The sequence below is a fragment of the Crassostrea angulata genome, chromosome 2, assembly GCF_025612915.1.
Source record: "Crassostrea angulata isolate pt1a10 chromosome 2, ASM2561291v2, whole genome shotgun sequence".
In the NCBI taxonomy this organism is placed as follows: Eukaryota; Metazoa; Mollusca; class Bivalvia; order Ostreida; family Ostreidae; genus Magallana; species Magallana angulata.
In genome coordinates this window covers 75,874,842-75,902,463 of record NC_069112.1, presented here as the reverse complement: position 1 = coordinate 75,902,463, position 27,622 = coordinate 75,874,842, and the positions used below count along the sequence as shown (strand labels likewise).

At 36.7% G+C, this 27,622-nt stretch overlaps 2 protein-coding genes across 2 annotated transcripts; one reads left to right on the top strand and one right to left on the bottom strand.

Annotated features, from left to right (window-relative positions):
* The first annotated feature begins 165 nt into the window (after positions 1-165).
* Positions 166-9,117, top strand: LOC128171532 (uncharacterized). The gene is made up of 4 exons (XM_052837311.1): positions 166-486; positions 5,248-5,361; positions 8,568-8,625; positions 8,875-9,117. The coding sequence occupies exons 1-4, from the start codon at positions 438-440 to the stop codon at positions 8,996-8,998; spliced, it is 345 nt and encodes a 114-aa protein (XP_052693271.1). The 5' UTR covers positions 166-437; the 3' UTR covers positions 8,999-9,117.
* A 1,316-nt stretch (positions 9,118-10,433) lies between these two features.
* On the bottom strand, positions 10,434-26,028 carry LOC128171491 (serine-rich adhesin for platelets-like). Its single transcript, XM_052837257.1, has 5 exons — positions 25,906-26,028; positions 23,946-24,102; positions 21,981-22,353; positions 12,855-19,365; positions 10,434-12,465 (listed from the first exon to the last, which is right to left on the bottom strand). Exons 1-5 carry the CDS (start codon positions 25,926-25,928, stop codon positions 11,403-11,405), a joined length of 8,127 nt encoding a protein of 2,708 aa, XP_052693217.1. The 5' UTR covers positions 25,929-26,028; the 3' UTR covers positions 10,434-11,402.
* Between the last annotated feature and the right edge of the window lie 1,594 nt (positions 26,029-27,622).

The window sequence follows — 27,622 nt, the reverse complement described above, 5'->3', positions numbered from 1 at the left end:
TGTCGGGAAGATTTTTAATTAAGGAGTTCATTGATTTGCTGTTTGCGGGATTGTCAATAGCAAACAACTCAGCGTCATGTTGGCTGTTTATGAATTATTTAATATAGATTATCACCAATAAAATTCCATCGATCGAAGTCAAATTGATAAAAAAAATCGTCCTCTGCTTAATTGGTAGATTTCAACAGATCAGGTCGGGGGCGAATTTTGTTCGGATATAAATTGATTAACCGTTACAGGTTCCGTGTGTTAACGTTTTCGACATCGTCAGATCTGTTGGTATTTTGTATTAATCGGGATAACAGTTTTAGTTAATTTTCAGTCAAAATGATACAAAAAAATTTCTTGTAGCGTGCTGGAAAAACGACAGAGTTTTCGCTCAATTGTTAGACTCGACCAAAGATACTTTCATAGATTTTTATTTTTTTAAAACTACAATGCTGTCAAAAATTCTGTGGGTGTTGATTTCTGCCTTCCTCTCATTGGGTAAGTTAAATCATCTCTCTCTCTCTCTCTCTCTCTCTCTCTCTCTCTCTCTCTCTCTCTCTCTCTCTCTCTCTCTCTCTCTGTCTCTCTCTCTCTCTCTCTCTCTCTCTCTCTCTCTCTCTCTCTCTCTCTTATATTTATATGTATATTCTACTTTTTAAAACATTATTTTGATATACGGTGTAGCCTTATTCCTTTTTTTTTTTAATTATCGCACGTTCACTAATCACTCATCTAATTTTAAAGATTATTTCTTCAGTCGAAGAAAAAAAATCGGAGAAAAACAAATTTGATTTTACGATTCACTAATGATTATATTTGAATTGAAAACTTGCCGTAAACAAATCTACCATGACAATTTTAAACACGTAATAGTCTGTATTTAGATGAAATTCCGTTGAAGCTCTACTTGAGACTAAATTCATGGATAAATTTTAATATTATATTTTTATGCTTTTAAACTTCGATATTTTTGGAGGGTTGTTTGAAAGAAAAATCCCCACCACCTCCCGGCCTTTACTGTTATATCTTTTTCATTCAATGCACTTCTTAACCCTTCCCGCATTTTTGCGGAAATGTACTTTTATATCTTTTTTCATGTAAAACGTTATAATGGTGACAGACTTTAACCCGTTATTCAAAAAGAAAATATAATCAGTCAGTCATGAAGCCATTGTCACTTTGTTCTTCCTTCCTTTATTGTTCTTTGTCTATTGTGTCAAATGTCCTAGTAGATATGTTTATTAAAACGAAAATAGAGACAAACTGTGGGGTTTTTTTGTAAAACGTGTTTAAATGAAGTTGGAGATGTGTATCATTTCTTGTTTTTGTGTTCAGTGCATATGAGCAAAAATGAAGTAGAATACGTTTAAAGAGACAGGAACGTTAACAAATTAATCATCAGCTATCCTACATTCTATAACAATCTATGTTTGATATTTTTTTACTATTGTCCTTTACAAAATTTAAGATTATTGATAATCAAAATTTGTCATAAGTAGTCATGTTGTATATTTGATTTGATAAAATGAACTATACCAGAAAGGACACTATTAACAATAATTCAGTAAAGAAATCATCAACATATTTTAACTTTAACATTTTAGAATGTTCTTATACATTGTTATACAGAACTCTTCATCTCAGGAAATGAAAAACAGTTAATTAAAAAAACAAGTTATTTTGTTTCCAATAGTAAGAGGGATTGATCGCCATTTTTATATACTTTATTTAACTCCTTTAGAAGAAAAGTTTTATATGAAAATATAGTACAATTCTCTAATTTACAATGTAAAATTTATATGATTTTTTTCTCTAATAATATTTAATAGGTAAACAAATCATTTCTGAATGTTTTTGGTAGGTCTTATAGTTAATTTGCTGACCAGCGAAACTCCTTTTCACAAAAGGTTATTTATAAGGATTTGCCAGTTATATTGTAAATTCTAAATTATTTTAGCTTACTAAAATGTGCTTTGATATTGATTGGTGTGAATTTTTCAGAGTTTTTTAGTTTTGGTCTACAAAAGCAAAAAAAAAAAATAAATAAAAAAAAAAATCAGCTCTTGCTGTTGATTAAGGAGGCTCGATGGTCATGGCCATTTTTAGACTGTATTGATCTCCTTTAAAATGAGAGTTCTGTACAAAAACATATGAGAATACTCAAATTTACAAGGTAAAATATATTTCTTCTTTCCTTATTAATAGTTTATATAGCTAAACAAATCGTATCTTAAAAGTTTAAGCAAATCTGATGGTTAAGTTTACTATCCATGCCAGCCTCTTTAATAGACCTATTACTGATATTACTGTTAGTACTATTTGGTTGGGTATTAAAACTAATACTAGAGTGTAAATACTGACGTCGTTAATGAAAATTGGTGCTCAGTTTCTCCCAAAGACCTTCTGTTAACAATTCTTTTGTACTTAGCTGCGCTGCTGTGATCGGTGGATGTATATATTAAATTTACAACATGGCAGATGGTCTTTTTTGACAACACATATCAGATGACTTACAGACTATTAAAAGAAGTATGTCTTCCGCAAAAAAGATTAAGAATTGAACTAAACACTGATCAAATTAAAAACACAAATTAATCTCTAATTTGACAGAGAAAAGGAAAGAGATTTAATTCATCGATTATTTATTTTGTGTCATATGAAGGTACATGTACGTCTATTGAAACCTATCTATATATGAAACTGCGAGGCATGCATGTTGCGATGTTTTGTAAATAAACAAAGTTTGGACACAATTTTCCTGAGGCATAGAATGGTAAAACATTTTGGAAAACAGTTGATAAAACTGTGTGACAATAAGAAAGTATCATACATAAACGATATCGATAAATGATCGCCCAAACTTTACCTAGAAAAGCGTCTTTTTAAACAATTATTATTCATTCAACTTCATCATACAACGGGGGACAGAGATAATAATAACAAAATAGAAACAAAGCAAATTTAAATTAAGTTTTTTATTTGCTCAAAATATACATATTATGGCATTATATTTACATTCAGTGTATATTTGATATCAGAATTTCTTATCATTTCTCCCCACTTTGTTAGTAAGTTAAATAATACTAGCCGAAATTTTGAAACTGCGCGTTTCATATCTCTCTCTCTCTCTCTCTCTCTCTCTCTCTCTCTCTCTCTCTCTCTCTCTCCATACATCACCCATAATCCTCATTCCTTCTCTCACTGTAGTCCACAATTCTTGGGCTATTCTAGTATGGAAATTTAATTTTCCTATCTTGAATTTGGGAGAGGAAAAATCCCTGGTGAGTCGAACAGAGCCATTCTTGTCTTTTTGATTCCAAGATGGCCGTCCATCTGAAAGGTTAATTATGACTGCAGACGACTCCCCCCTGCCGGGTCTTTTTTTATGCGCTCCTAAAGACGAGGTTTTATTCGGCGTCGATGTGGGGTAATAGATGAAATTAACACAGCGTCTCTCAAGTGTACATTGCTCGGTGATTGGAAACAAACAGATATAGAGCATTAAAATGTATACAAGGCGACCCTATAATAAATTTTATTTCGGGTTTTATATGCTTCTTTTATCTATCTTAGTTTTTCGTATAATTTTAATGAGCTTTAATTTGTTTACATTTTCTTTTTCGTTTTTTTTTTATCATTGTAATATATTCTTTCATGGTTCGTGTTCACAAAAAATAAGAACTTTGTATTCATAAAGGCATATTAAAATTCAAAAAAGAGAGATTCTTAAAGAAATAATAAAACCTTAAAAGAACTATTTGAATAATATCAGAAATTCCGAGATACAACAGTATTTTGACGCACCTGCCGTACTTTGAAGTTAAGTTTTTGGGTCAACAGTCCACACTGCTTATGTAACTTTCCGGAATCTTGACCATATGGTCCCGGTTAATTACAAGATAGCGTCCTAGAGTACAGGCCAATCAGTTCGACACAGGTCTCCGTTATTGAAAAACACACCTGCAGTTTGTCTTTTGAATCTCTTTGGATCTCTGCAAATGTTTGGACGGCAAAGAGTTTAATGCAATAAACACACTTCATAACTATTCAGTAAACTCGTCCTTAGTGAAATGGAGTTGAGGAGACACTTTTTTTCTCGTTTTTAAGGTGTATCTAATGTTGACCACTGTCCCGTGGGGTTTCATAACTTTTAGATTATTTTTAACATGATAATATTCGATTTTCATTATCTGTTAGAGAATGTGTAGTAGTTAAGGAATGAATCTGTTATTAAAGATGGCTGCAAACAATGGCCTTCGGTCATTCAGTATTAAGAAGGTTTAACTTCAACCCTTTCTATGCGCGGATATTGGGAGGGAGAGGAGGGGGGGGGGGTCAAGGCAGGTGGGTGGGGTAGGTCCTGAAATTTAAAATTACCAAATTCTCTCAGTAAAATTAGGCCTTGTCTCCCTTCCGCGACAAGCAAACTTATCCCTAGGACTCCCTGAAAAAAAATTCTTTATACGTGCATGGGCCTAGTTAGAGTTCTGCGGATTCTCTCACTTACTCTCCCACCCCTGCTACCCCACCCACTCGATTATCAGACATTAACTTCACACATCTAACTTCTTTTTAAATTATTTTATTACACTAACCATGGCAACATTTCCTCTGACTTTACGGAGGTAGCGTAGAGTACTCGATTGAAACTTCACGAGGTTTTCACTCATAAAATGCACCAATGTTACAGAGGGTTAACAAAGTATAAAACCTGACAGTAAGCTTTAGAATACAATGTCAAATCGTGAGAGGACTCGGGAGAAAATTAATAATAGAAATCCGATTTATCCAATGTTTGAAACACAGAAAATGGATACTGTTGAATACCTGATGTGCTTGATCTTTGTTTTTTCATTCTAGCATTTAATTAACACGTGTTATAGTTTAAAAAAAACAGAAACAAAATCAAGGAGAAATATCGGTTTTACTTTCTATAAGATTTTGATTAGAGAGAGGTTGTTTCGGGGGGGGGGGGGTCGGTTTAAATATAAAAATGTTCGGTTATTTACATGTCTGAAATAAACCTTGAAGAAAACTGGAAAACTAAGATTACATGTATATACATTTAATACCACTGTGCATATGTATTAGATTCAGAAGTGTTCAATTGTTTTTCCTTCCATTTTCTAAATTGTTTTTCTTTAGGGAGACAAAATGTCTGTTTGAAACATCTAAACTACCTGACTCTTTTACTCAACTGTAAAAATCCATAATCACATTATTTCTTTTTATTTTGGAATATATATTTCAACATTTCAGGTATCTGTACACAGAAAAGAGCGCTCCCAGATCCCAAGGCGTTCAACGGAATGATGGCGGCCATGTCTTTACCCACAATGCAACAGGAAAATTTCCAAAAAATGTGTTTACAAAGTATGTTCATGTTTCTCAAGCTACAATCGATTCAAACAAAAAATGATAAAAATTAAAAAGCAAAAGTATTCAAACATTTCATGACCAACAGGGGAATAGTAACAACTGCATGTAGGATTCAAACAGAAAATGATCAAAAAATTAAAAAGCAGAAGTATTTAAACATTTTATGACCAACAGGGGAATAGTAACAACAGTAGATTCCTTATTTTACATGACTCCGCTGTTTTAATTGTATAAAATCGCGAGAATGTAAAATCGCGAGCACCGAACTTTTGCTATAATTTCACGTAGTTTATGTCTGTTTTGAATTGTCAAAAATAAAAATTAAGGTATTAAAATTCACAAGGGGTATTGATTCCATAAGGATCTGCAGTTATATTCATGCAGTGGAATACAAATAGGTATTTGTTGGAAAGAGTTTATTCAATGATAATTATCACTGGTTTAGGTCTAAATAATGGTTTATTTGTTTATAAAACAAAGGCTTATATACTTTGTTAAACAGTGTTTTTATTTCGAATATGCATAGCAAAATAAACACGGCAGAAGTTTTCCTCATCATTTGATAATGGTTCTATGAATAAAAAGTGTGTGGTCAAATAAAGATACTCAAACAATACCTAATGACTACATTTGTACATTTAAGGTGAAACAAGTAAGTTTGTTCCTTTATCAAGATTTGTCCCGATGCTGAGGCGGATATATTCACAAACAAGAATGTTATTCGCCAAAATACCTTGAATTTTCACAAGCTTTCGAGGGTGTTTAAGCTAATTTATAACTGAGTTTTGTTCATTAATTACTCTTTTGAAATTTGCAATAGCAAAAATCATTTTACTTCATTGCACGTGCGATATACATGCATCGTATTTTCATGTAACTTTTTTTCATGAATACCGGTATTACATTTTTAGGAAAACTGCTATGAATGAACAATTATTTTAATCATTAACAGAATCATTATCAGCCGGAATAAAAAAAATTATGTTGAAGATGTCTTTTCTTTTTAAGAAGGGGCTTTCAAATACCGTTTGGTAATCGACTATTTTCAAGTCTTCTGTATAACAACTTCTCCATGCTAGTGACTGCATTGAAAAAGTTCATTAAGGAAGCTATTGATGGCCCATTTATCGATAAATTCATACACAGCAAATGAATACACAATCTGAGACGGGAGGGAAAATCGAGCCGCACATAAAACGACGCCAGAGGGCGCTAGATAACAACGAATGCAAATGTCATTTTTCTCATCTTAAGCACGTGCGTTTTTGTGTTTCAAAACCGTATACCCCATAGAGCCAATCACGATTAGTAGAGTGTAGAGTATGGATGAAGTGGGAGAAAGTCGACCCATTAAAGGGCTAGGTGAAGTATATAAGGGGAGATAAAAAGTTTTAGTACGCTTGAAGTACGTGATCGGAATATCAAAAAAATGACACCATTTTGTTTTCCACTCAATAAGGTTGGTTTATGAAATTAAATGATATGCAGATTCATCAGATAAATTGGCATACATTCGCATCACTTTCATTCAATACCGTGTGTTGTATTTGCATTTCAAAGTATTTCCGTTTTTATCCGCGTCGGGTAGTTTGTGTCAGCCGTAATGGCTTCTTATCAATTGTTTCAACGCACACCGTGAACCGCAGAAGTTGAATAATGGATCCATAAATACCCAAATCTCGCCCAGATCTCGCGTAATTATGCTAATTCGCTCACCGACAGATAGTTTTAAATGTGAGCTGAAGATGGATTTCTCTTGTCCTTCCATATCTCAGCAGTTACATCTAAATCATTCAAAATACGGGGAAAAAATCGCGGATCTCTCCCGCAGAAGTTAAAATAAGCGGTTCATGTTTTTCGAGTACTTGATCTTTTAATACAGTTATTTCGACCCAGGAAAGCTTATAATAATTGAATGCGAAAACTAGGTGCAATATACTAAAACCATTTAACTTACATATCGATATATAATATAATCCGGGTAACTAAAGTCCGAGCCCCCCCCCCCCCCCCCAAAAAAAAAAAACCAATAACAACATCATTAGAAGATTTCTACTGAAACCAGATTACGTAGGATCCGGAAGTAAAGCACCGTATGGTTTACACAGTTCAAATTCACAAACATCTCGGCTAGCTTTGTATTGTTTATATTCACACACAATCAACTTACATATCGATATATAATCTAATTCGGGTAAGTTTTCACCCCCCCCCCCCCCAAAAAAAAAACAAAAACAAAAACAAAAACAAAGAAAAAAAACAAACCAAAACAAAACAAAACAAAAAGAAAAAAAAATTAGATAATTTCTATGGAAACCAGATTAAGATAGTGGAACGCTGAATGGTCAACACAATTCAAACTGACAAACAGATCGGCTAGCTTTGTAATTTGGACTGTCATTTAGACTTTGTTTAATCAAATTAATCGTATTTCATTTGTAAATATCAAATTAATGTTTACCGGCATATTTCTTTCTATCGTCAATAAGTATATTATTGTTACTACGGAACATAGCCCGACATTGGTACACATCAAGGACAATTGTACGGTCTTTAATTTCTCTGGTAGAATTATAAAATTAGTACTTTTAAGATGTAAAAAATCCAATAAGTATCTTTGAACATAGGTTTAGAAATTATTGTTAGGAATTGATAGTTGAGACAAATCAAAACGGATCTCTGAAATTTGTTTTAGGAAGTGATATTTGAGAAATATTCAAAATACCTATTTGATTATGAAGTATTGGAATGATATCTGACTATAGTTCTAGGCCGGAATAGCCAGGAGAATCAGATACACTAACACAGAACTTATCACCATAGAACTGATCCCATTGTGCTCAGGTTGATATTTATAATCTGCGATCATCTCAACAAAAAAAATATCCCGATCAAAAATGTTTATTTTACCAAACACAAAAACTTCGTAAACAAACGGCGGTTTTGTTGGGTATATATAGACAGAACAAAGCATGCATGTAGGTCAGTGTTAAAAATAATGTATGTAAATTGATCCCCACTGACAATATAAATTATACATGTAACAACAACAACAACGAAAATCGGAAAAAGATTATAAAAGATGCACTGGATGTATCCAGATAGGCGGTGCTCTTTGGCCAAAAAAAATATTGTGGATTTAATTTGATTTCATTTTGTCCTAGCAAAAACTTTATTTTTCTTTTTTTGTTCTTTTGAAGGTATACCAACACAAGTTTTACTTCAAGAGATATACTCTCGTATGGGACGAGAAGACTCGTGAGTTCTCTCTCTCTCTCTCTCTCTCCTCTCTCTCTCTCTCTCTCTCTCTCTCTCTCCCTCTCTCTCTCTCTCTCTCTCTCTCTCTCTCTCTCTCTCTCTCTCTCTCTCTCTCTCTCTCTCTCTCTCTCTCTCTCTCTCTACCGTACTAACATTCATGTAGACGATACCTGATGCCGAGTAACCATTGTATCATATTCCAATTTGTCATTTTTGACCATCTCTAACACTGTTTCATTCTGATTTTAGAATGAGCAAATCACTTCCGGATCCGGTTGACCAGGACCTAGACAGAGCATCACAGGAAGACAACATTATGGCACAGAAACGCGGCGGTAGACATAAGATTTCCGGATTCTACAGCAACTGGTAGAGCGCTTCAATGAACTATGTTCTCCCATTGTGGGACGTCATCTAGAAATCAATTGTGTTACGTCATCTAGAAATCAATCCGTGTTTCCTACCGAGATAAAATAAAATCATTTTAACATTTATCTTTTTCACGTGTTTTGGTTTGGTTTTGGTTTTTAAACTCATCATGCCACAGGTGTTTGAGACAGGACCGAACCCTCCTTCTATCCACCTAGACCCCCGGGACTAAACTCATCCATGCCACAGGTGTTTGAGACAGGACCGATCCCTCCTTCTATCCACCTAGTCCCCCGGGACTAAACTCATCCATGCCACATGTGTTTGAGACAGGACCGATCCCTCCTTCTATCCACCTAGTCCCCCGGGACGAAACTCACCCCCCCCCCTTAAAATATCCGTTTATGACATATTGATAATCTAATGCATATACTCAATGCACAAAAGTCCTTAAACAGACATTTTGAAGAAAACAAACCACAACCTCTCTAAAGGTTGCTGACTTCGTCTGCCAGCCGAGATCAATGCATTGGATTTTGTAATTTTTTGCTATATCTACATATACATTTATATAATTTGTTTGCACTGATATTAAGGAGAAAGAGTCCTCCCACTATTTTACTCTTCGGGCTTTATTGGATTTGATCACGCCCTGACCAAAATTATCACCTCATAATACTCAAAGAATGGTTCCTTATTCCTTAAAGCAATATGAGCTGCAATTTTCATGCTGACATTTTTTTTTTACGCAAAATGTTATTTTTCTACTACAGAAATTTTTGTGTTCTGTTAGCCATATTTTTATTTGAAAAGCCGTAAAGAAGCCTTAAATGAAACATAATTTAAATATTGTTGTCCTGTACAAAAATTGATCTGCTATATATTCCTTAGAAGACAAATTTTTCTTCTTAAGAAAATTAATGATTCTTTCAAACCTTTTTTATCATTAGAGTTTAAGTTACATGCAGACTTATCATACTAGCAGGTTTTTGCAGCAAATTCTAAAAATACAGCTCATATTGCTTTAATAAGACATTCTAGGCTGATAAACACCATGAGCAGTGTATGTATAGATTACTATTTATTCACCTTAATTACAATGATTTATAGACCCTTGTGCATTGTTTGGGTTTTCACCGTAACTCACGTATGGGGTGTTTAAACTAGAATTACTAGTATGTTAACGCGGATCTAGAAGGGAAGACCCCCATACAATTTAAATCTTAATCTTTATAAGGTATTGACCCCTCCCCCCCCCCCCCGCACCCAACACTGATATCCCAGGCCACGCACGATATTGATTAGATGACCATAGATACTGCATTTTATCAAAAATTCACATTTTGATCAATACGTTCGGTTTGTGTTTCCTCCAGCTCTGTGGTAAAGTCCCGGAAAGATCCGATGGCGTCTGTACGAATATAACACATTAAATAGGATTTATTTTGTTTTTTATGGTTTATTGGTAATAAAATCATGCACTGCACATTCACACATAGGGCCCTACCAAACAACAACATTCACACGACAATTGTATGAAAAAGTAAAGATCGCATTGTAAATTTGACAAAAACAAAACGGTCAAAAATGTCAAAAACAACAGATCGGATATTTCCGGGGGGAAAATTGTGCATAAGATATCACTAAAATTAATCGGTTTAAACCTTGTACTTTGCGTAAAATACTTCTTACAAATTATGCATAAACTCAATATACATATACAATAGGTTTATGCTTTGAATAAATAATACATTAATCTTTCTTATCATTATAAATATCAAGCATAGAAGTTTAATCTTATGCGGTTGAACTGAATAATTCTAGATCTAAAAAGGTATATTATTTGTATATTTGGGTTAAATAATAAAGATATATCCATAATATTGAGTACAATCGGACAGATTCTTTCGTCAAGCTATTCTTATATGTCATTCTTTGCGACTTGATGGATCTATTTTATGATGTGGTCATTCACCAGCCTATGACGCCAACGTAAAAGGGTTCGTTCGTGACACTTGGCCACGAAACACTTAAAAGCCTATGCTCTGGTGCCTAACATTATCTGATCATTGCAAAATAAACCTAAAAAAATGAGAAGAATTTCGTTCCCAATATATGACAAATATGTAGTAAGAGTTAACTCAAAAAATGCAATTACAACTTATGGGAAAGTAGTGTAGCTTTTTCGTCTTATAGTATGCAACAACCTTTACCCTTTGCAAGGCATAGATATTATGAATAAAAAAAATAATTAAAATTCTCATTAAGACCAGAATAAAACATTTCACGGTTTTTTGTTAATTGTTGATAACGCTTTAAGTTGTAAGATATTAACTTGTTACCAGTGTAGGAATAATACGAAAATTACTATTGCGAAAATCGTTCCTTAAGACAAAAAGTTCATTTCTTTAAAACCCGAAGGCTTCAGCAATTTCATGTAAGACACGCCCTCTACTGGCAGGACCACGCCTTCTTCCTCCTCCTCCTCCTCCGCCGCCGCCGCCGCCTCGGGGTCCACCAGGACCAAGACCAAGCTCAGCTGCTTCGGCAGGATCCATCATCATTCCTGCCAGTCTGCCTAGCTCTCCAAAACCACCGCCGCCTCTTCTACCACCACCGCCTCCCCATCCACCGCCACCGCCTCCCCAGCCTCCGCCGCCTCCACCCCAACCGCCTCCGCCGCCGCCGCCGCCGGCTCCACCTCGCTGTCCGGGAGGAACATCACCGGGCTCAGGGATCAGACCTAGCACCTCTTGCCATTGTCGAGACATTCTTCTTCCCCCACCGCCGCCGCCGCCGCCGCCACCACCGCCCGGTGCTCCCCATGGATCAGGTCCAGGCTGTGCCCATGGATCTGCTGCTGCTCCACCACCGCCCGCTCCTCCACCAGTCGCCCAAGGATCTGCACCACCACCTGCTACATTCCAAGGATCTGCAGTGGCACCCCATCCGCCGCCGCCGCCTCCTCCTCCTCCACCGCCCCATCCACCACCGCCGCCACGTTGACCTCTGCCTCGTCTTCCACCTGCTGGCGGATCTGGGGGCTCTGGTGCCAAACCTAGCATGGTGATCAGCTGCTTGCTCATGGCGGACTCCACCGCTCGTTGGACGGGATCAGGAGTAGTTGGTGGTGGCGGTGGTTGATAGTGTTGATTGGTGGCGCTATTTGTGTGGTTTGTATCGTAATGCGAATACTGTTGCTGTCTTTGTTGCTCCTGTCGCCTTTGGATCTCGCTGCGGTAACCTTTGCCGACTATGTATGGATCTCGAGGGAAGCTACGTCTCCTTGGGAGTCGAAGGAACCTTCTCAGCTCAGGTAATATGTTAAGTACAGCTGTACTGACGGAGCCCTTGAGATGGGCGGGGTTAATATTCATGGATCGCAGGAAATCGGCGCCTGTGGCGTACAGGAGGGTCATGATTGTCTGTTGATTTTGGCCCATTGATTTGATCATGCTCAGCATCACGTTTCTGAAAAAGTACCAATGCAATTTGTATAACAGCAACTTTTCATTCCCAATATCCTGATATCAATGTAACATGATTGCTAAATTTTCACCAAGACAATTCTCTGTATGACACATAGAACTAAAAATCACTACTATTCATATGCATTTATATTATAGCGATTTCAAATAGTGGAAAAAAACTCATAACATTATCTTTGGCAATAAATCGTAAAATCACAGAAAATAACAACTGGTACATGTATACTAGTATTTGAGACATACCGTTATTTTGCTCTCTGTTGTCATAAACATGGGTCATTTACATTGGGATACCTGCACTTACATGCATTGTTGAGGCATATCAACCGCCACGGTTAATTACATAATCATAAACAAAACTTAGTATCTTACCTTGATATAGGATCGACGGATTCCGGCGTCAGGTCGTTGACGTCAATAATGACGGGCGGCTCTGTCGGGATGGGCGTGGTCGTCGTCGGCGCCATTGTTGTTGTGGTGGGAGGCGGCACATTAACTGGAATATCGAACCTAGACGTCCCGACCTCTAAGAAGCTGTTCCATTTGTTGTTGTTGTTCATAATGTTGTTGTTGTTCATCATGTTGATGTTGTTCATCATGTTATTGTTCATTGTCTGGGTATTAAAGTTGGTCTGTGTGTTCTGAAAGGTACCCCTGTTTGCTGAGGCGTCTACACCCAAACCCCAGGCAGCTTGGCTAGATTCGGTAGGTATGATGGAAGCAAAGTTTGATGAAGAGCCTGATTGCATATTCATATTCGATTGGCCAATTGTTAAAGACCCTAAATCGCCAGATTGAAGGGAATTCGTGGATCCGAAAGTGTTAAATGTGTTGGAAGTATCTGTCTTCATTGTCTTTGAAATATCAACATTGTTGTTGAAATTATTAGAAACACTCATTGTATTCAATTGATCAAACCTGTTGAATGAGTTCTGACCTCCAGAGGAAACACTTCCACCAGCCATATTCTGATTAGATCCGCCACCAGAAACCTGGAAGCCCGATAATGACTGAAGGTTAACGAAAGAGGCGTCCCACGGTGTGGTAGCTTGTGTGGTAGTGGTAGGTCGCCGTGTGGTTGGCGGTGGTGCTTGCGTGGTTGGTGGCAATGGAGCTCTTGTTGTAGGAGGGAGGGTAGGACGAGGTGTCAGAGGCTGAATAACTGGCCTTGAAGGTTGCTCAACTCGAACTTCTTTTCCCGAAGAACTGGTCATTTGAACTTGCTTTGTGGATGTTGATTGCCCGATACTGGATGACGACATAGATGATGAAGATGAAGCAGAGACAGATGATGAAGAGCTGGAGGATGCCGATGACAATCCTGTATTGTCTATGTTGTAGGCAGCGTCCCAAGATGCACCTGCATTTGCAGTAACTGCTGGATCAACTATTGGTTGTGTTGAGTCTACGAATGCTGCATCCCAGTTAGAGCCAGACGCCCCAACTCCCATGTCAAGTCCACCAGTGGCAGTATTATCAAACATGTATGTGGTATCCCACGCGTTGTTGGCTCCAGTAGCTAGGTTAGAAGTGTCCATCATTAAATCAACATTGCCTGTCATCCCACCGGTTCCCCATTCTGGCGCTGTGTTTCCAAGACCTGTTGCATCAATCATGCCTGGGTCTACCATTTGTCCATCTATTGCCATGTTTCCCATGTCCATTACAGAGCCACCTGAAATGGCAAATGATGACGTGTCACCAGAAGAAGACTGGACACCAGTATCAACATAGGCATTCTCCACCACTGGCGCCTCTGTTTGTGGGGGTTGCTGGGTAGCCAAGGGCGCATCAGTTGTTATAATGTTTGGCACTCCTGCAGACTGTTCAGACATTGTATTCTTGCTCGCAGTTTTTGTTTTGGTGTTAACAATTTTATCCTTCTTTACATCACTCTGCACAACTTCACTTGCTGATACGGATTTAGATTCCATATTCATCGAGCTTGTTGAGGAACTTGAAGAGGAACTAACTGAATCCACTTGGTTTGCTTTTTCTAATGTGGTAGCGGAAGGAGCCCCATCCATTGAGCTTGTCATGTCGATTTTCTTGCTTTGATCTGTTGAATATGGGAATGTTTGGGCGCCACCCATTTGAACTTTAAGCATTATATCGGTAAGTGCCTTGAACATATTAGCTAAAATAGCATTTGGATCTTGTCTACCCTGTGTTTTTTCAGTCTGTGTGTCTACTTTAGTTTCTGTATTAGTGGAAGAAGTTTGGGCCGTGAGGTCTGAATTTGAACTAATGTCCCCTCTGCCTGGAACTGTTGCATCGATTGCCACGGACTTTGACGCCTCTTTCATTGTGTTTGTTTGTCCACTTGTCCCACTGGTTTTCAAAGACGCCATTGTTTCACTGGTTCCTGAAACCTGGGTATCTACAGTGCTCTTTTCGGCGGTGTCCATAGCAACGTCGCTGCCGGTTTGTTGTGCGTTCACCGAGATTTCTGATTTTGTGCTTTCAATCGAGGTAATCTTTGATGATTTTCCATCAATGCTATTTTGATTCAAAGATTGGGACTGGGCTGAGGCCGCTTTCAATTGTGGGATTGGTTGTTCACCCATTTCAACGTTCTCAGTATTTGTTACCACCACTTGTTTTATAACAGGATCAGGAGGCGGAGTTAAACTCAGTGGAGCTCTATCACCTGATATTACAGTATACGAGTCTGATTTTTGTGTATTGACAGTCTCCACTTGTGATTTGGAATGCACTGACGAGGACAACGATGATGTCTGCGATACTGATAGATCAAGACCATAATCAACTGCTGTTGGCACTGGTGTTGTTACAACTTCTGTTGTTGTCTTTTGTGTAGTTGGGGCTGCAGTCGTTGTAGTTCTAGTCGTAGTAGTTGGCGCCTGTGTTGTCGTTGTTGTAGTCACCCTAGTTGTTGTTGTAGTTGGTCTCTGGGTTGTACTAGTACTAGTTGTAGGTCGTAGTGTTGAGGTTGTAGTAGTTGGTGCTTGTGTTGTAGCTGGTTCCGTTGTTGTGGTTGTTGCTTCAGTTGTTGTGGTTGTTGCTTTCGTCGTGGTTGTTGGTTCTGTGGTAGTAGTAGTAGTAGTAGTAGTAGTAGTAGTTGGTGTTGTTGTTGTTGGTTGTTCTGTTGTTGTTGTTGTCGTCGTCGTCGTCGTAGTAGGTGGTGGAGATGTTTCCGGTAATGATGTTACAAAACCAAGTCCAAATGCACTGTCATGTGCCACCTGTCCGCCTGCCGAAAGAACCGGGCCAACTTCAAAAGCAGTAGTATCGGACATTCGCAAAAGTGTATGATCCATTCCACTAGGAATAATTCCGGTGTCAAATCCAGATGATAGTCCCTGCCCAGCAAAGTTAGACGACAAAACAGATCCTTGCCCAACATTAGCAAAGTTGGATTCATGTACAAAGCTGGCGTCAACTGCGGCAGATCCTGTGCTAAATTGATCAAATCCCCCAGTCATCATATTACCGTCGTAAGGTACGAAAGATGCAGAATTTTGAAAATCGGCATTTACGGTTTCTCCGGGAGGTAAAGGTATAGATTCGACTGGTCCAGCCGCCAAAAACTGTTCACCTGCATTATTTGACATGTCAACGAAAGAAGACTGAGAATTCATTGAAGTAGGCTGATCAATAAATAACGAATCTAGATTGGTATTGGAAACAGAAGAGTCCATCCAGCTAGTGGACGCCATGTTTTGCTGAACGTCAGTTGGTAAGTTGAAATTAATCTGATACGATGGATCATTCATTCCATACTGAAGTCCAAGTCCCTGATTTAGACCGTCAACGATTAAGTTCTGACCTTGTGGAGCAGTGTCAAGGCCATTGGAGATCCCCCATTGAGTTCCTCCTGCCCCGCCGATATTGATGCTTCCTTTAATAAGGATTGGGCTTGATATAAGCTGATCCTTGTTGTGTGATCCTCCTTCGGGTGGAAGAGTGCTAGGAGGAATTTGTGGTGGAAGAGTTGTGCTGAAAATCCCAACCGGTCGTTCTGGAGTTGGCGATGATGTTTCTTGTACAATGTTGTTCGATGATTTGATCTCCAAAACAGTAGAAGGAGTCGAAATCTCATCTGGCATAATTGTTATGACTTCCAACTTCTTTGTTGGTACTGGTGGTTGTGGTTCTGGGTTTGTATTTTCTCTCTGAACATTTGTGTTTTCTATCAACGTATTTGTGGTTTCAATTTTAAGACTGTTTTGATTCGGCATTGCTTGCCAATTCCCTGTTTCTATTCCCATGGTAGAATCTGTTTTCAAATCAGTCTGAGAATTATTCGAAACTGAAAAAGACGAAGATGAAGACGAAGATGAGGACGAAGAAAATGAAGATACAGATGATGAGGTTGGTTCTACATTCATTTCGTTGATATTTGTTGTATTCACTACAACGGACTCTGTTCTTCGTGTATCAGGCCGTACTTGTTGTGAATCAGATGCCAGTTTGTGAGCAATTTTTCTGGAAGGGGTTTTCTCTTGTTTCTCACGAAGAATCTTTTCAATAGCTTCGGATTTGACATTTTGGAAGACTTTTTCTGTATTCAGTCGTTCTTTTCTTTGTTGAAAATCACGATTTATGTTAGATACATCATGTCTGACTGAAAATGAATTTTTTGATTCCTTATTTGGTGAAAAGCTATTACTGGTTCTGATTTCTACTCTTCCTTGTTGTCTGTCAGCTAAATTTTTCCTGTTCATATCCTCGTTAGCAATTTCAATATTTCTTGCTTCTAAGACATCTTTTCCATTTTGGGTTATTTCTTGCTTTTTGGTCATGGAAACTACTTCAGATTTGACAACTGAAACTGGTGTAGGTTCCTTTATCTTAGTTTCTGCTGTGATTGATACAGCCGCTTTGTTGTTTTGTCCTGATGAAATCTTCTGTGTCCTTAAGAATGACTCTCTAGCCTCAGACTCTGACACCTGTGACATTTTGTTATACCCCAGGTCAGCTGGACGACTAGAGAGGGACCCGCCGGCGATCGTGAGAGAAGGCCCAGACATAGAGGAAGGAACAGCATAATTGTCATTATTGCTGCTTGGAATAACAACAGTTTGGCGGAAGGATGGTCGAGGGTTCGGTTTTGAAATCTGTTTCACTACAAATATTCCTGAATCGCTCGATGACTTTGGGTTGTTAGACATAATTGCTTGTACATTAGATATAACAGTCGATTGGGTTTTTGAAGAAGAGATAGTCTCTGGATTTGATATAACCATTTCGTTTTCAAAGGATTGTGTTTTCCTCTCAGATGAAGGAACTACTTCTTGTGTAGGCTCGACTGGTCTCTGATTTTGGTTTTCTGTCCGGATGTGTTCAACAGTCTTAGTTTCAGATTGTGACGTTATTAAGACATCTGCTGCATTTGTTTGTTTCTCAGTTTTCATCTCAATATCAGCTTTCTGATGTCCGTTTGAAGATACTCGTTTGGAAACAGAAGTATTTGTGATCTCAATGGAAATTGATGGCGGCATGCTGTTTGAGTGGACTTGTTGCTTGACTTGCTGGGCAACATCGATATTGGATGACTCCATTATAGATGGCGGCATGCTGTTTGAGTGGACTTGTTGGTTAACTTGCTGGTTAACGTTGACCTTGGTTGACTCCACTATTTTTTTTACTGGTACCCCTACAGAACCGCTAAAAGAAGACATTTTACTTGATGATGTTCTTCCATTCAAGAGGTCCCTTGCTGAAATTTGAAGGCCTCCCTGATTTCCACTCAGAAAGCCTGGCGGAGTAACACCTTGGTTTTTCTTTCTAATCTCAGTCCGTATAACCTTTTTAATTCCACCGCTGGGTGTATTTGTAACTTGGACGGTCTGAATGGTTTCCGCGTTGCCACCCTCTTTTACATAGGTTACCAACTTCTTCAGTTTCTGTAACGCCAGGGAAACAGCAGAGTGGGGTTTCTTGTCTATTCCACTATGGGTGTTATTGACGACAAAAGACACAGAATGGACTGTTTTACCATCTTTGACAGACGGTTGAACTTGTGATGCCAGTCCACTAGTGATGGGTACTGAGCTATCGATCCCCGACAGTGAAGACTCGGAACCAGTGATTCCAGACGAAGCTGACCATTTAACCGACGTAAGAGGAGAGCTGTGTGACATTCCAGAAGATGAGAAAGAAGATGAAGATGATGATGAGGAAGACGACGATGATAAAGATGACGATGATGAGAAAGAGGATTGTCCAACGACTGGCTGGGACTCAGTTTCTACGTTTGCGGAAAGTGGTGGTGAAATGAGGCCAGTTTGACCCTTCATGGATCCAAGACGACCCACGTTTGAGTTGGCATTAGAACCCGAGAAGCTCACTGTGCTTTTCTTGAGAGAGAAACTGTTGTGTGCTCGTGTAACGGGATTCGGTGTTACCGGGGTAGTCCGCTTCGTGCGAGATAAAATCTTATCAGTGAATTCAGATGAGGACTGAAACCGATTTAACAGATCTGTTGGGTTGATCTTTTCCTTTGTATCCGTCATCTTGCTGGCACTCTCAGCGATGTTCTGGTCAGCTGTCTTCGCACCCTCTCCAAGATAGGGCAACATGATGCCTTTTGGTTTTGGAACCTTTCCTATTGATACGCTTGGAAAAGCGGGTTCCACATCTTTCCTGATCTGCACTTCTTCGTTGGCTACTTTGTTGGACGTCCGGGCATTTCTCTCGTTAAAATCAAAAATTGGAACAATGGGCTCCAGCGATGGGTCTGTTTTCAAATACCGAAATGCTGTGCCTGATGTTTGCTTTCCTTGGGTGGCAGAGTTCAAATTTTTCTTCAGAATCGTTTCTGGGGGAAGAATAGCGATGTCAGCGCAGTTATAATATTCCTCCTGTGGCCCACATCCTGTACGGCTCGAGCCGTCTTCACATTTACCCCAGTTCAGCGCTACAACAAACAACAGAATTAGTTTATTAACAACTGGTGGTAAATGTGTCTAATAAGATTAATGTAGAAATAACAAAAATCATAATACTTGTGATAAGTTTTTTAAAAAAGCGTTTACTTTCATTCAGCGCTAAAACAAACAACAGAATCAATTTATCAATAAGAGGTTTATGATTCTAATAAGATTAATGTAGATATAAAAAAAAACTCATAAAACTTGTGATAAGTTTGTAAAATAAACGTTTGCTTTCATTTAACGCTAAAACAACTACATAATCTTTTTCATAATAATACTTTTGAAGATTTTCTATTTTATTGTCGGCGCAAATGCAACGTTTGAAATTAATGATGAATTTTAGTCGAAGTTATTATTTTCTTATTGTAATATATAGCAATTAAAACAAAACTATTTGTAAACACGACAATTACATGTACTATCTAATTTTGCTTTGTGAACATCCTTTAAATGGGTTATTACACAGAATAATAACAAATAATGATCAAGTTTCTTCTTCTTTTTTTGTAAATGAATATATGTAAATTTCAATTTACATTATTTTCTTTTTATATTGAAAGTTCAGACCATGTTGATTTGATTTCATTATGAAGAATATTGCATTAGAAAGATATAGAAGATATGTGTTAAAACTCTTTGAAATTTTCCCCATTGAATCATTGTAAAAAACAAAAAAAAAACATTTTTTAGAAACTTCACACAAACAAAATGAAGTATACTAAGTTTGAACTATAATTTGTGTTGTTCAACATATAATCTATTAACAAGTTAGTATAAAAGCGTGTTAATGAATGAAAAATCAAAATTCCGATTGGAATACATAGCAATCAAATCAACATTATTGCAATCAATATAAAAAATCTAAATAAAACATGCGATTGTACACATTCTTGTGAAAAATTCTTCTTTTCATTTCCATTGTTGGTTCACATCACAGAAATACTTTAATGAAAAAAAGGTTTAGCATCGGAAATACTTCTTTATTCAAAAATAAGCTGATTCGATTAACACGAAGGTTTCCTTATTATTCCTTTTCACCTCAAACCTAGATGTTCTATTTGGCCCCAAAAACATCTGGTTGAAAGACCAAAAAGCAGCAAATTCTCCCATTAAAAAAAAGTTATGTCGACCAAAAAACATTAACGTAATTTTCTAAATCATATTTTTGAAACAAAAATTTATATGAGCCGTAAATTGCAATACTGAAATTTCTATAGAAATTGTTCCAAACAGCTACAGTTAGTTCTGCAGCAATAACGAAATATATCAATTGAAAGTGGTGGATGCATTTTTTTTATAATCGAGATTTCTAAAATTATCCTCCTTAATTGTTCTTTGTTTATATTAATATTTAATTATATATTACAAATAAATACTATTTTTAATAGTTTTTAGATGATGATTTTTATAAAATCTTGAAAACCAAATATATAAATACACGGGTTTATAAAAATCAATTTTACGCATATCAATTCAGATTCTTTACATAATTTAAGTGTCATGTATAGAGCTAGATTTTAATAATTAAGATATCTTTTATATCTCGCATATTTTTGAATAATAATCCATCTCTCTCTCTCTCTCTCTCTCTCTCTCTCTCTCTCTCTCTCTCTCTCTCTCTCCAATTTTTTCTATACAAATAATATATAGGAGACCATTGATCAAGCGAGGGAGAGGACCCCCCAACATATCTGCATTATAGGACAGAATATTCAGGTATCTATAATGGATATGCCTTTTAATACTTCTATTCCCCGTCCTATATTGATCAATTTGTCAGACGTGCCTTACTTGTTTAAGTGCTAACTAACCGCTGTTTACCAGTTTTATCACGCGTTTACCAAAATAAGCATGTCTGTGGACGCTACACGAAAAATCGGCCCGGGGACATGCGCATTGACATCAGTGGGTTGAGAGCCATTTAAGGGCAATAAAAACCATGTACAAACTCGTGCCGTAATCATTAAGCCTGGGTAATGTTGTCCACAACTATTTGTCGCCGCGTAATGCGTTCAGGTGAGGGGCTATTAATTACTGGCGTAAAGCAAGGGGTCTTCTTAAGTGTTTGTTTGTTTGTTTGTTTGTTTGTTTGTTGAGATTTTCGCGAGTGCAATTCCATATGATCGGTTATCATTGTTTGATCTATATTTCTGATATGTGTTAGTTTGTGAATTTTTGTACTTAAACTATAATTATATATAGGCCAATGCATTTCATTTCCGCATCAATATACATGTATATTCTGGGATATGTTTTGATATATAGTTCATAAAATTAATTGATACTATTTATAAGAAACTGACTTTTTTAAATTGCATATTTAGGGAAACTATTAAATGTTTAAATTGGATGAATTGAATAAAAATGAAAAAAAGAATGTTTTTTATTATTATTAAACGTTTAAGAATTCTGATATAATGCAAAAGAACGATGTGAACTTTAGTTAATGAAGGTTATTTTAATATTACAGAATTACGTGAATTGGTCTAGAAATAAAAGCCCCCCCCCCCCGGCTCCGCCACCAAAATTAGCTATTTTTAAATGGAGTTTCTAACCAAATTAACGATATTAATTGAGAAAGTCTCCATGTGTGTAATACCTGTGTGCCATTTCCACTGTAGAACACAGCGCTCACAAGCGACGCCCACCGGAAGTCGGATCTGGAGGTGATTCATCCCACGATGAACCGCCTCAAATTGTTTGCCATGGCCCTCAATCTCTAAATGGTACTTATCCAAACACGCATGCGTCACCGGAACTGATTCTGACACTTCGGGACACAAACGGAATTCAAAGTATCCCCTCATGTTCTTTTTAACTTCCACTATAACGTTTATAAAAGTGTCGTTTGTACTATAATAACGGGAAACAATTCCGTTGGCAAATTTCCCGCCAACCTCGTTATGGCGAGGTGAAACGTCATACGGGTCACCACACACCCCACATTTGCCTGAATTCATCTGCCATTGATGCTGAAAGAAATACAAACCATTAAAATAGTTAACATGTATAATGAAACAATTTATAGAGAATCTCTCTCTCTCTCTCTCTCTCTCTCTCTCTCTCTCTCTCTCTCTCTCTCTCTCTCTCTCTCTCTCTCTCCTATTGAAGGAGCTACCATATTTTATGCGAATATAAAATGACAAGCAGTTTATGTTTACAAAATTCAAACGTAACGTCAGGATGGTTAATACATTTTTGAGGCTAGTCTTACTATAACGTAGATATCCTTCTTTTTTATTTTTTCAGCCAATAGGAAAGCGCGTTACGTAACTACGTCATAAAATGTTTCGTTTTCATCCGAGTTAAAGACCTAAATAGAGATGTGACATTTAACCATGAATTTTCAAAATTAAAAATTGTGTGTTTCCTATTCATTTTATTAGTTTGCAAGATGGCGGATGAAACAACTATACACCATCTATATACCATACTATACCATTCATCGCACCCTCAAATTATCACCCCCACCCTTTCCCCCGAATCTCTGATCAACCCAAGAAAAATATGTAAGAACCCACGTTTTTTGCGAAACCTCTTTTTGCAGGCCAATGAAAAATACGGCATAAAGGTACATGTACATAACACACAATGAGCGGACAAAGGGCGGGTGAATCACCAAGTTACGATGTACATGTATGTGAATTGATGCTATAAAGTAAATATAAGCTACAGCTACAGTGTCAACAAAATAAAAAATACAAAATAAAATCAATTATGACATTAGTATCTCTCTCTCTCTCTCTCTCTCTCTCTTTCTCTCTCTCTGTTTTGAAGCTTTGAAAAGATATTGACGTTTTATGCGAGATACCAAATATGGAACGTTCAGGAAATGGTCGCTTAAGGTGGCACGTCACGGTGTAGCACCGCCATCAATCAAATTAACGTGGCCCTTTGTCAGGAGGCGTCTTATGATGTCCACTCGGTTTGAAAGCTTTCGTTTTAAGCAGACCGTATTAATCTTTTCATCAGCCCAATGATTCTGTTTATAAATAGCCATGTTTTATGATAGCGCGTGCGCGATGTGGACCGTTTTATTGAAATTTCATGACTACGGATTTTATGAGTTGACATGCAAACAAGCCTTTGTTTGCTTACAGAGTCAAAGAGGTCCATCTAGTTGAAACTAAAATATACGTAGATACTCGAAAACAGTACTTATTGATATGTATGTTTCTGTATGCGGGGATGCACGTGTTTCGAACCTCTGTAATCCCTCTGCTTATGGAGAGAATCCGCAGAGAAAATAATCTTTTAATAATTTATATTAAATATGATAATAAAAGTTTTCATGGTTGGTTAAATGTAATTTAAATTAATTGATTATTAATTTATGAGTTTTCTCTAAATGTGGCCATTGACAAAGTAAAATTTTAAGCAAAATTACAATGAAATCAAACATCTATATGAAGTCTGTAGTTCTGCAACTAATAAATAGTTTGTATTACGCCTTATAAAGTATGTGTACGTTATTGGTTATGAAATATGCTTTTCTTGAGGAATCCTTCCAGTTTAAAAAAAAAGGCTGAATCAATTCTCACTCAAATTTAAAATAAAAGCTTACCCAATAGCCTCCACAGTTTAAACCATCATCGTCACGGTTGATTGGACTTTTGAAACCCCGTCGCCAAAGTGATGACCTCTGAGTTGGCTCTAAGAGACGACCTCTAGCGTCGGTAACTGTCGCTAGATATGAAGCTACTGCAATGGCGAGTACTATACTGAAAGGAAAAATTGTGAGAGGTTAAGAAACATTAAAACCCTATAAGTTTGTAGATATTGACTACGTTTTAAAAAACAACTGCCGACAAAGTCGTAAATAGTTTCAGTCATAGGAGATGAACTTCAGTGTGAAACATTTTTATCAATTAATTTCATTTCTCGTTTTATAAGTATTATTATTGGTATCAAGTTAAAAACTGTTGGAAGTTAATCCATAATGAAATACTATAAACTTTGGCCGTAAGTTCTTTTGTAAAACGCAGTCCTTCTATTTCATACGCAGAGGTAAATAAAAGCGGTACCTCATGCTATATTGCCAACGGATGACGCTTGTATGTCGATTTTATCAATGTTAATGTCAGAACATGGATTATTTTGATTGTTATCGCTCATGCCGTGGGAAGAGAGAATTTTGTTTCCAGCAAAGTCGCTATAACATCGTTCTCTTCTCGTTCACTTCTCGTGTCATCTGACAGCGATATATGTATGTTGAACAGGAGGTTAAAAAATAAAATGGTTTGGACGAGAGGTGAAAAGGTGAATGGTCTTTGGTGATTTACGGGGAAAATAGCAAATAAAAAAGTTTCATCATTTACATAAAGGAAAAAAACTTTTAGACAATTTGAGTTACGCAATTTGCACATAATGGATTAAAATGAGAAAAAATTAAAAAAAAAAAAAGTATGATAATTCGATTCATTTTGTAAAATCTTGGAGTAAAAAAAAATATATTGTACTTAGTAACCGGTTCCTTCCTTTTTAAGGAGGGGGAAACACTCTTAAATATTTGGAGTTGATTTACAGTGGGTTTAGCCATCAAGGCACTGCGGATGCATGGTCACCGATGAATATCGAATAAATGTCCCCCTCGTTATTGCTTTACGATCTACGAATTCTACGCGATATCTTCGCGACATCTCGCGAAGTCTCGAAGACCATTCCCAGTGACAGCATACGAGCGTCTGAGGTTGTTTCATGTGGTACGAATTTGTTGGTATGTCTGAGAGAATCTTTTATTAGATTTCAATATTTTTTTTCTAAGAATAGGAATCTATAAATATCTGTGCCGCAGGTAACCCCATTTTTAAACTAAATTAAGAAACGATGCATAACAAAGTTGATATTGTTTTCATAAGCGTAAAGTTCGTTGCAACATACATGTATACAAACAATTCTTAGAACCATTTTAACTTTGGTTAGTTGGTGTCAAACTGCAATGTGACGTAGGCCTGTCTATTTCATTGTAGGCCACTCAGCCATTGCTCTTTGAAATCAACACGATTGGTCTGGCTTTTGAGCTAAGACTACTCAATCGGTGTATATTTCACCTGAAGCCAGCGTCATTTTTAACTTGTTTTGACGCAAGGAATAGATAGTTACGTCCTACTGAAAGTCCAAGGCCTTGTTAAAATGGTTCTGAAATTACTTTAGGTAAACTTTTTAAAACTAATTCCCAAAGTGTAACAATTAAGAAGCCTGCTTTAGATTTTATAGTATGACACTATTCTTATTCAACAGGAGAGCAAAATAAACAAATGCATTTTTATCTCTTTTTTTCTTTCTTTTTTTCATATTAGTTCAAATCCATTTAACGTTGCAATGATCTGTTTCATTTTAAATAATGTTCCTATTATACCATTATACTAATATAACATATAAATACCATTTGGGGGAGATGACTTTTATATACTCTATCTTATGTCCTTTCCTTTAATGTACTTACTTAAATAATAAAAATATTATTAAGTCAAAAAAATGATATCTTTTCAACGATTAACAAACCAAAAGAGAATTCACTTTACCTTTTGGACTTAAATCGAATCATGGTCCTGTACGCTATACACACTCCCTATAAGGGAGGACAAGTGAGTTTGGCGGACTTCCAAACCAAGAAGTCTTTTCACGGAATCTCTAACACTCCGTCCAGTTCCAACCTCGATCTGACAATACCTGACCACGAAAGAAGGAACCAGGGTTCTACCGTGAATATACATCAGTAGGCCCGCAATAGACAGTTTTATTTCTCCGTAACATTAGTTTTTTCTTTATCTGTGGGGTTCCGCAAGGATGCCTATTTCGGGGGCATTGTTTTTATGTTATGCTGTTTATGTTAATAGCGCAAGGACTTGAAGGAGTATGTCTTTCATAATTTGTTAATGATGATGGATTCAGTATTAGAATGTATATCTAGAAGTCTTTTAGACAAAACATGAAACGGAATAATCATTCTTTTGATTAATAATATTTTATAATCTATATATAATGAAAATAAAATAGTATTATTGTTTTCTTTTTATTATAACTTTAGCAACACATTAAAATATATAAACATTGTTATGGTTTTTACGAAAATCCTTACTTTAAAAGATAACTTTGGATTAAAAAAAAGTCACACTTGCATCGGAGTACCACTTGTTTTGTAAAATATATTTGATAAATATTCTACAAAAATATCTCACATGCTCAATTTATTATTTAAAAAATGTAACTTTTCTAAATAAAATTTTTGTGAATGTATATCCCCTTTTGCTGGCCTCAATCTTAATCTGGACACACGACTTGTACAGCCATCAGAGGTGCCACGCTAATTCGGTTCATTAACACAACAGAAATGTATTAACGGCTATGTAACGGACATTTGAGAATTAGGTAATATTTCACTTATGAGCGACCCCTGCTTTTACGATATGCGCTCTTGCGCAACATGCCATGTTTTTATCGAGAGAACCGCGCAATAATTGAAATTTTAGTATTTCTAATTATTACGTGACTCTTAACGTGAGGACGAGAAAAAGCGAGGGATTCCGAGATTGACGCGATAATTAGTGGATTCTTGCGCGTGTCTCATCGATGGAAATGGCGTAAAATTTGTCACGGTCAGGCGCAAGGGTTAAAACGCACTGCGGTTTATGACAGTGGAATGCACAATGTATATTACGCATAACGATTTACCAACAAGAATATTAAGACAGTCATTGTAAAGATAAAAAAGATATCACCATTTGTTAATGATTTCGCTCGCTTATTCATTTTGCCTACACGAATTTTAAAGTTATAAAACCTTTATATTTTCTAGAAGTGTTAGAACAATTAATGTAATTACATTTTTTTAACTATTTTTATTTATTATTTCCTGAAAATTGAAAAAGCCATTTGTGGTACTGAAAATTACAAAATCGCTATGCTAACATTAAGACCTTGGTTTTGTTTTAAATGGCGAATAAAAAAACCGCAGTGTTAGAAAAAAAGATTTCATCAAGTAATATAACACAATTATGAAAAATGTAACCAGAATATTGAAAAGGACTATGTGCGGTTTGGTCAAATGTCTGCCCCCGATTTCAACCAATTTTTAAATAGTATCGTATAAGAATGAAATCTTCACAAATCATTGTAAAGAGAATGCCTATAACTTTAATCTTGATTTTAGTCATTAATGCTCACTCGCTTTTTATCTATGCCGTCATCTAAATGACATAATTCCCGCAAAATTGCAAACAAATGAAGATATTCTCATTT

Bases quoted from the DNA above. Each gene is read 5' to 3' on its own strand.
- LOC128171532 (XM_052837311.1), top strand. From the start codon at position 438: ATGCTGTCAAAAATTCTGTGGGTGTTGATTTCTGCCTTCCTCTCATTG. The intron at 487-5,247 runs GTAAGTTAAATC...TCAACATTTCAG, and splicing joins TTCTGCCTTCCTCTCATTGG to GTATCTGTACACAGAAAAGA. The intron at 5,362-8,567 runs GTATGTTCATGT...GTTCTTTTGAAG, and splicing joins CCAAAAAATGTGTTTACAAA to GTATACCAACACAAGTTTTA.
- LOC128171491 (XM_052837257.1), bottom strand. From the start codon at position 25,928: ATGATTCGATTTAAGTCCAAAAG. The intron at 24,103-25,905 runs GTAAAGTGAATT...TTTTCCTTTCAG, and splicing joins ATTCGATTTAAGTCCAAAAG to TATAGTACTCGCCATTGCAG. The intron at 19,366-21,980 runs GTATTACACACA...TGTTTGTTGTAG, and splicing joins ACAGTGGAAATGGCACACAG to CGCTGAACTGGGGTAAATGT.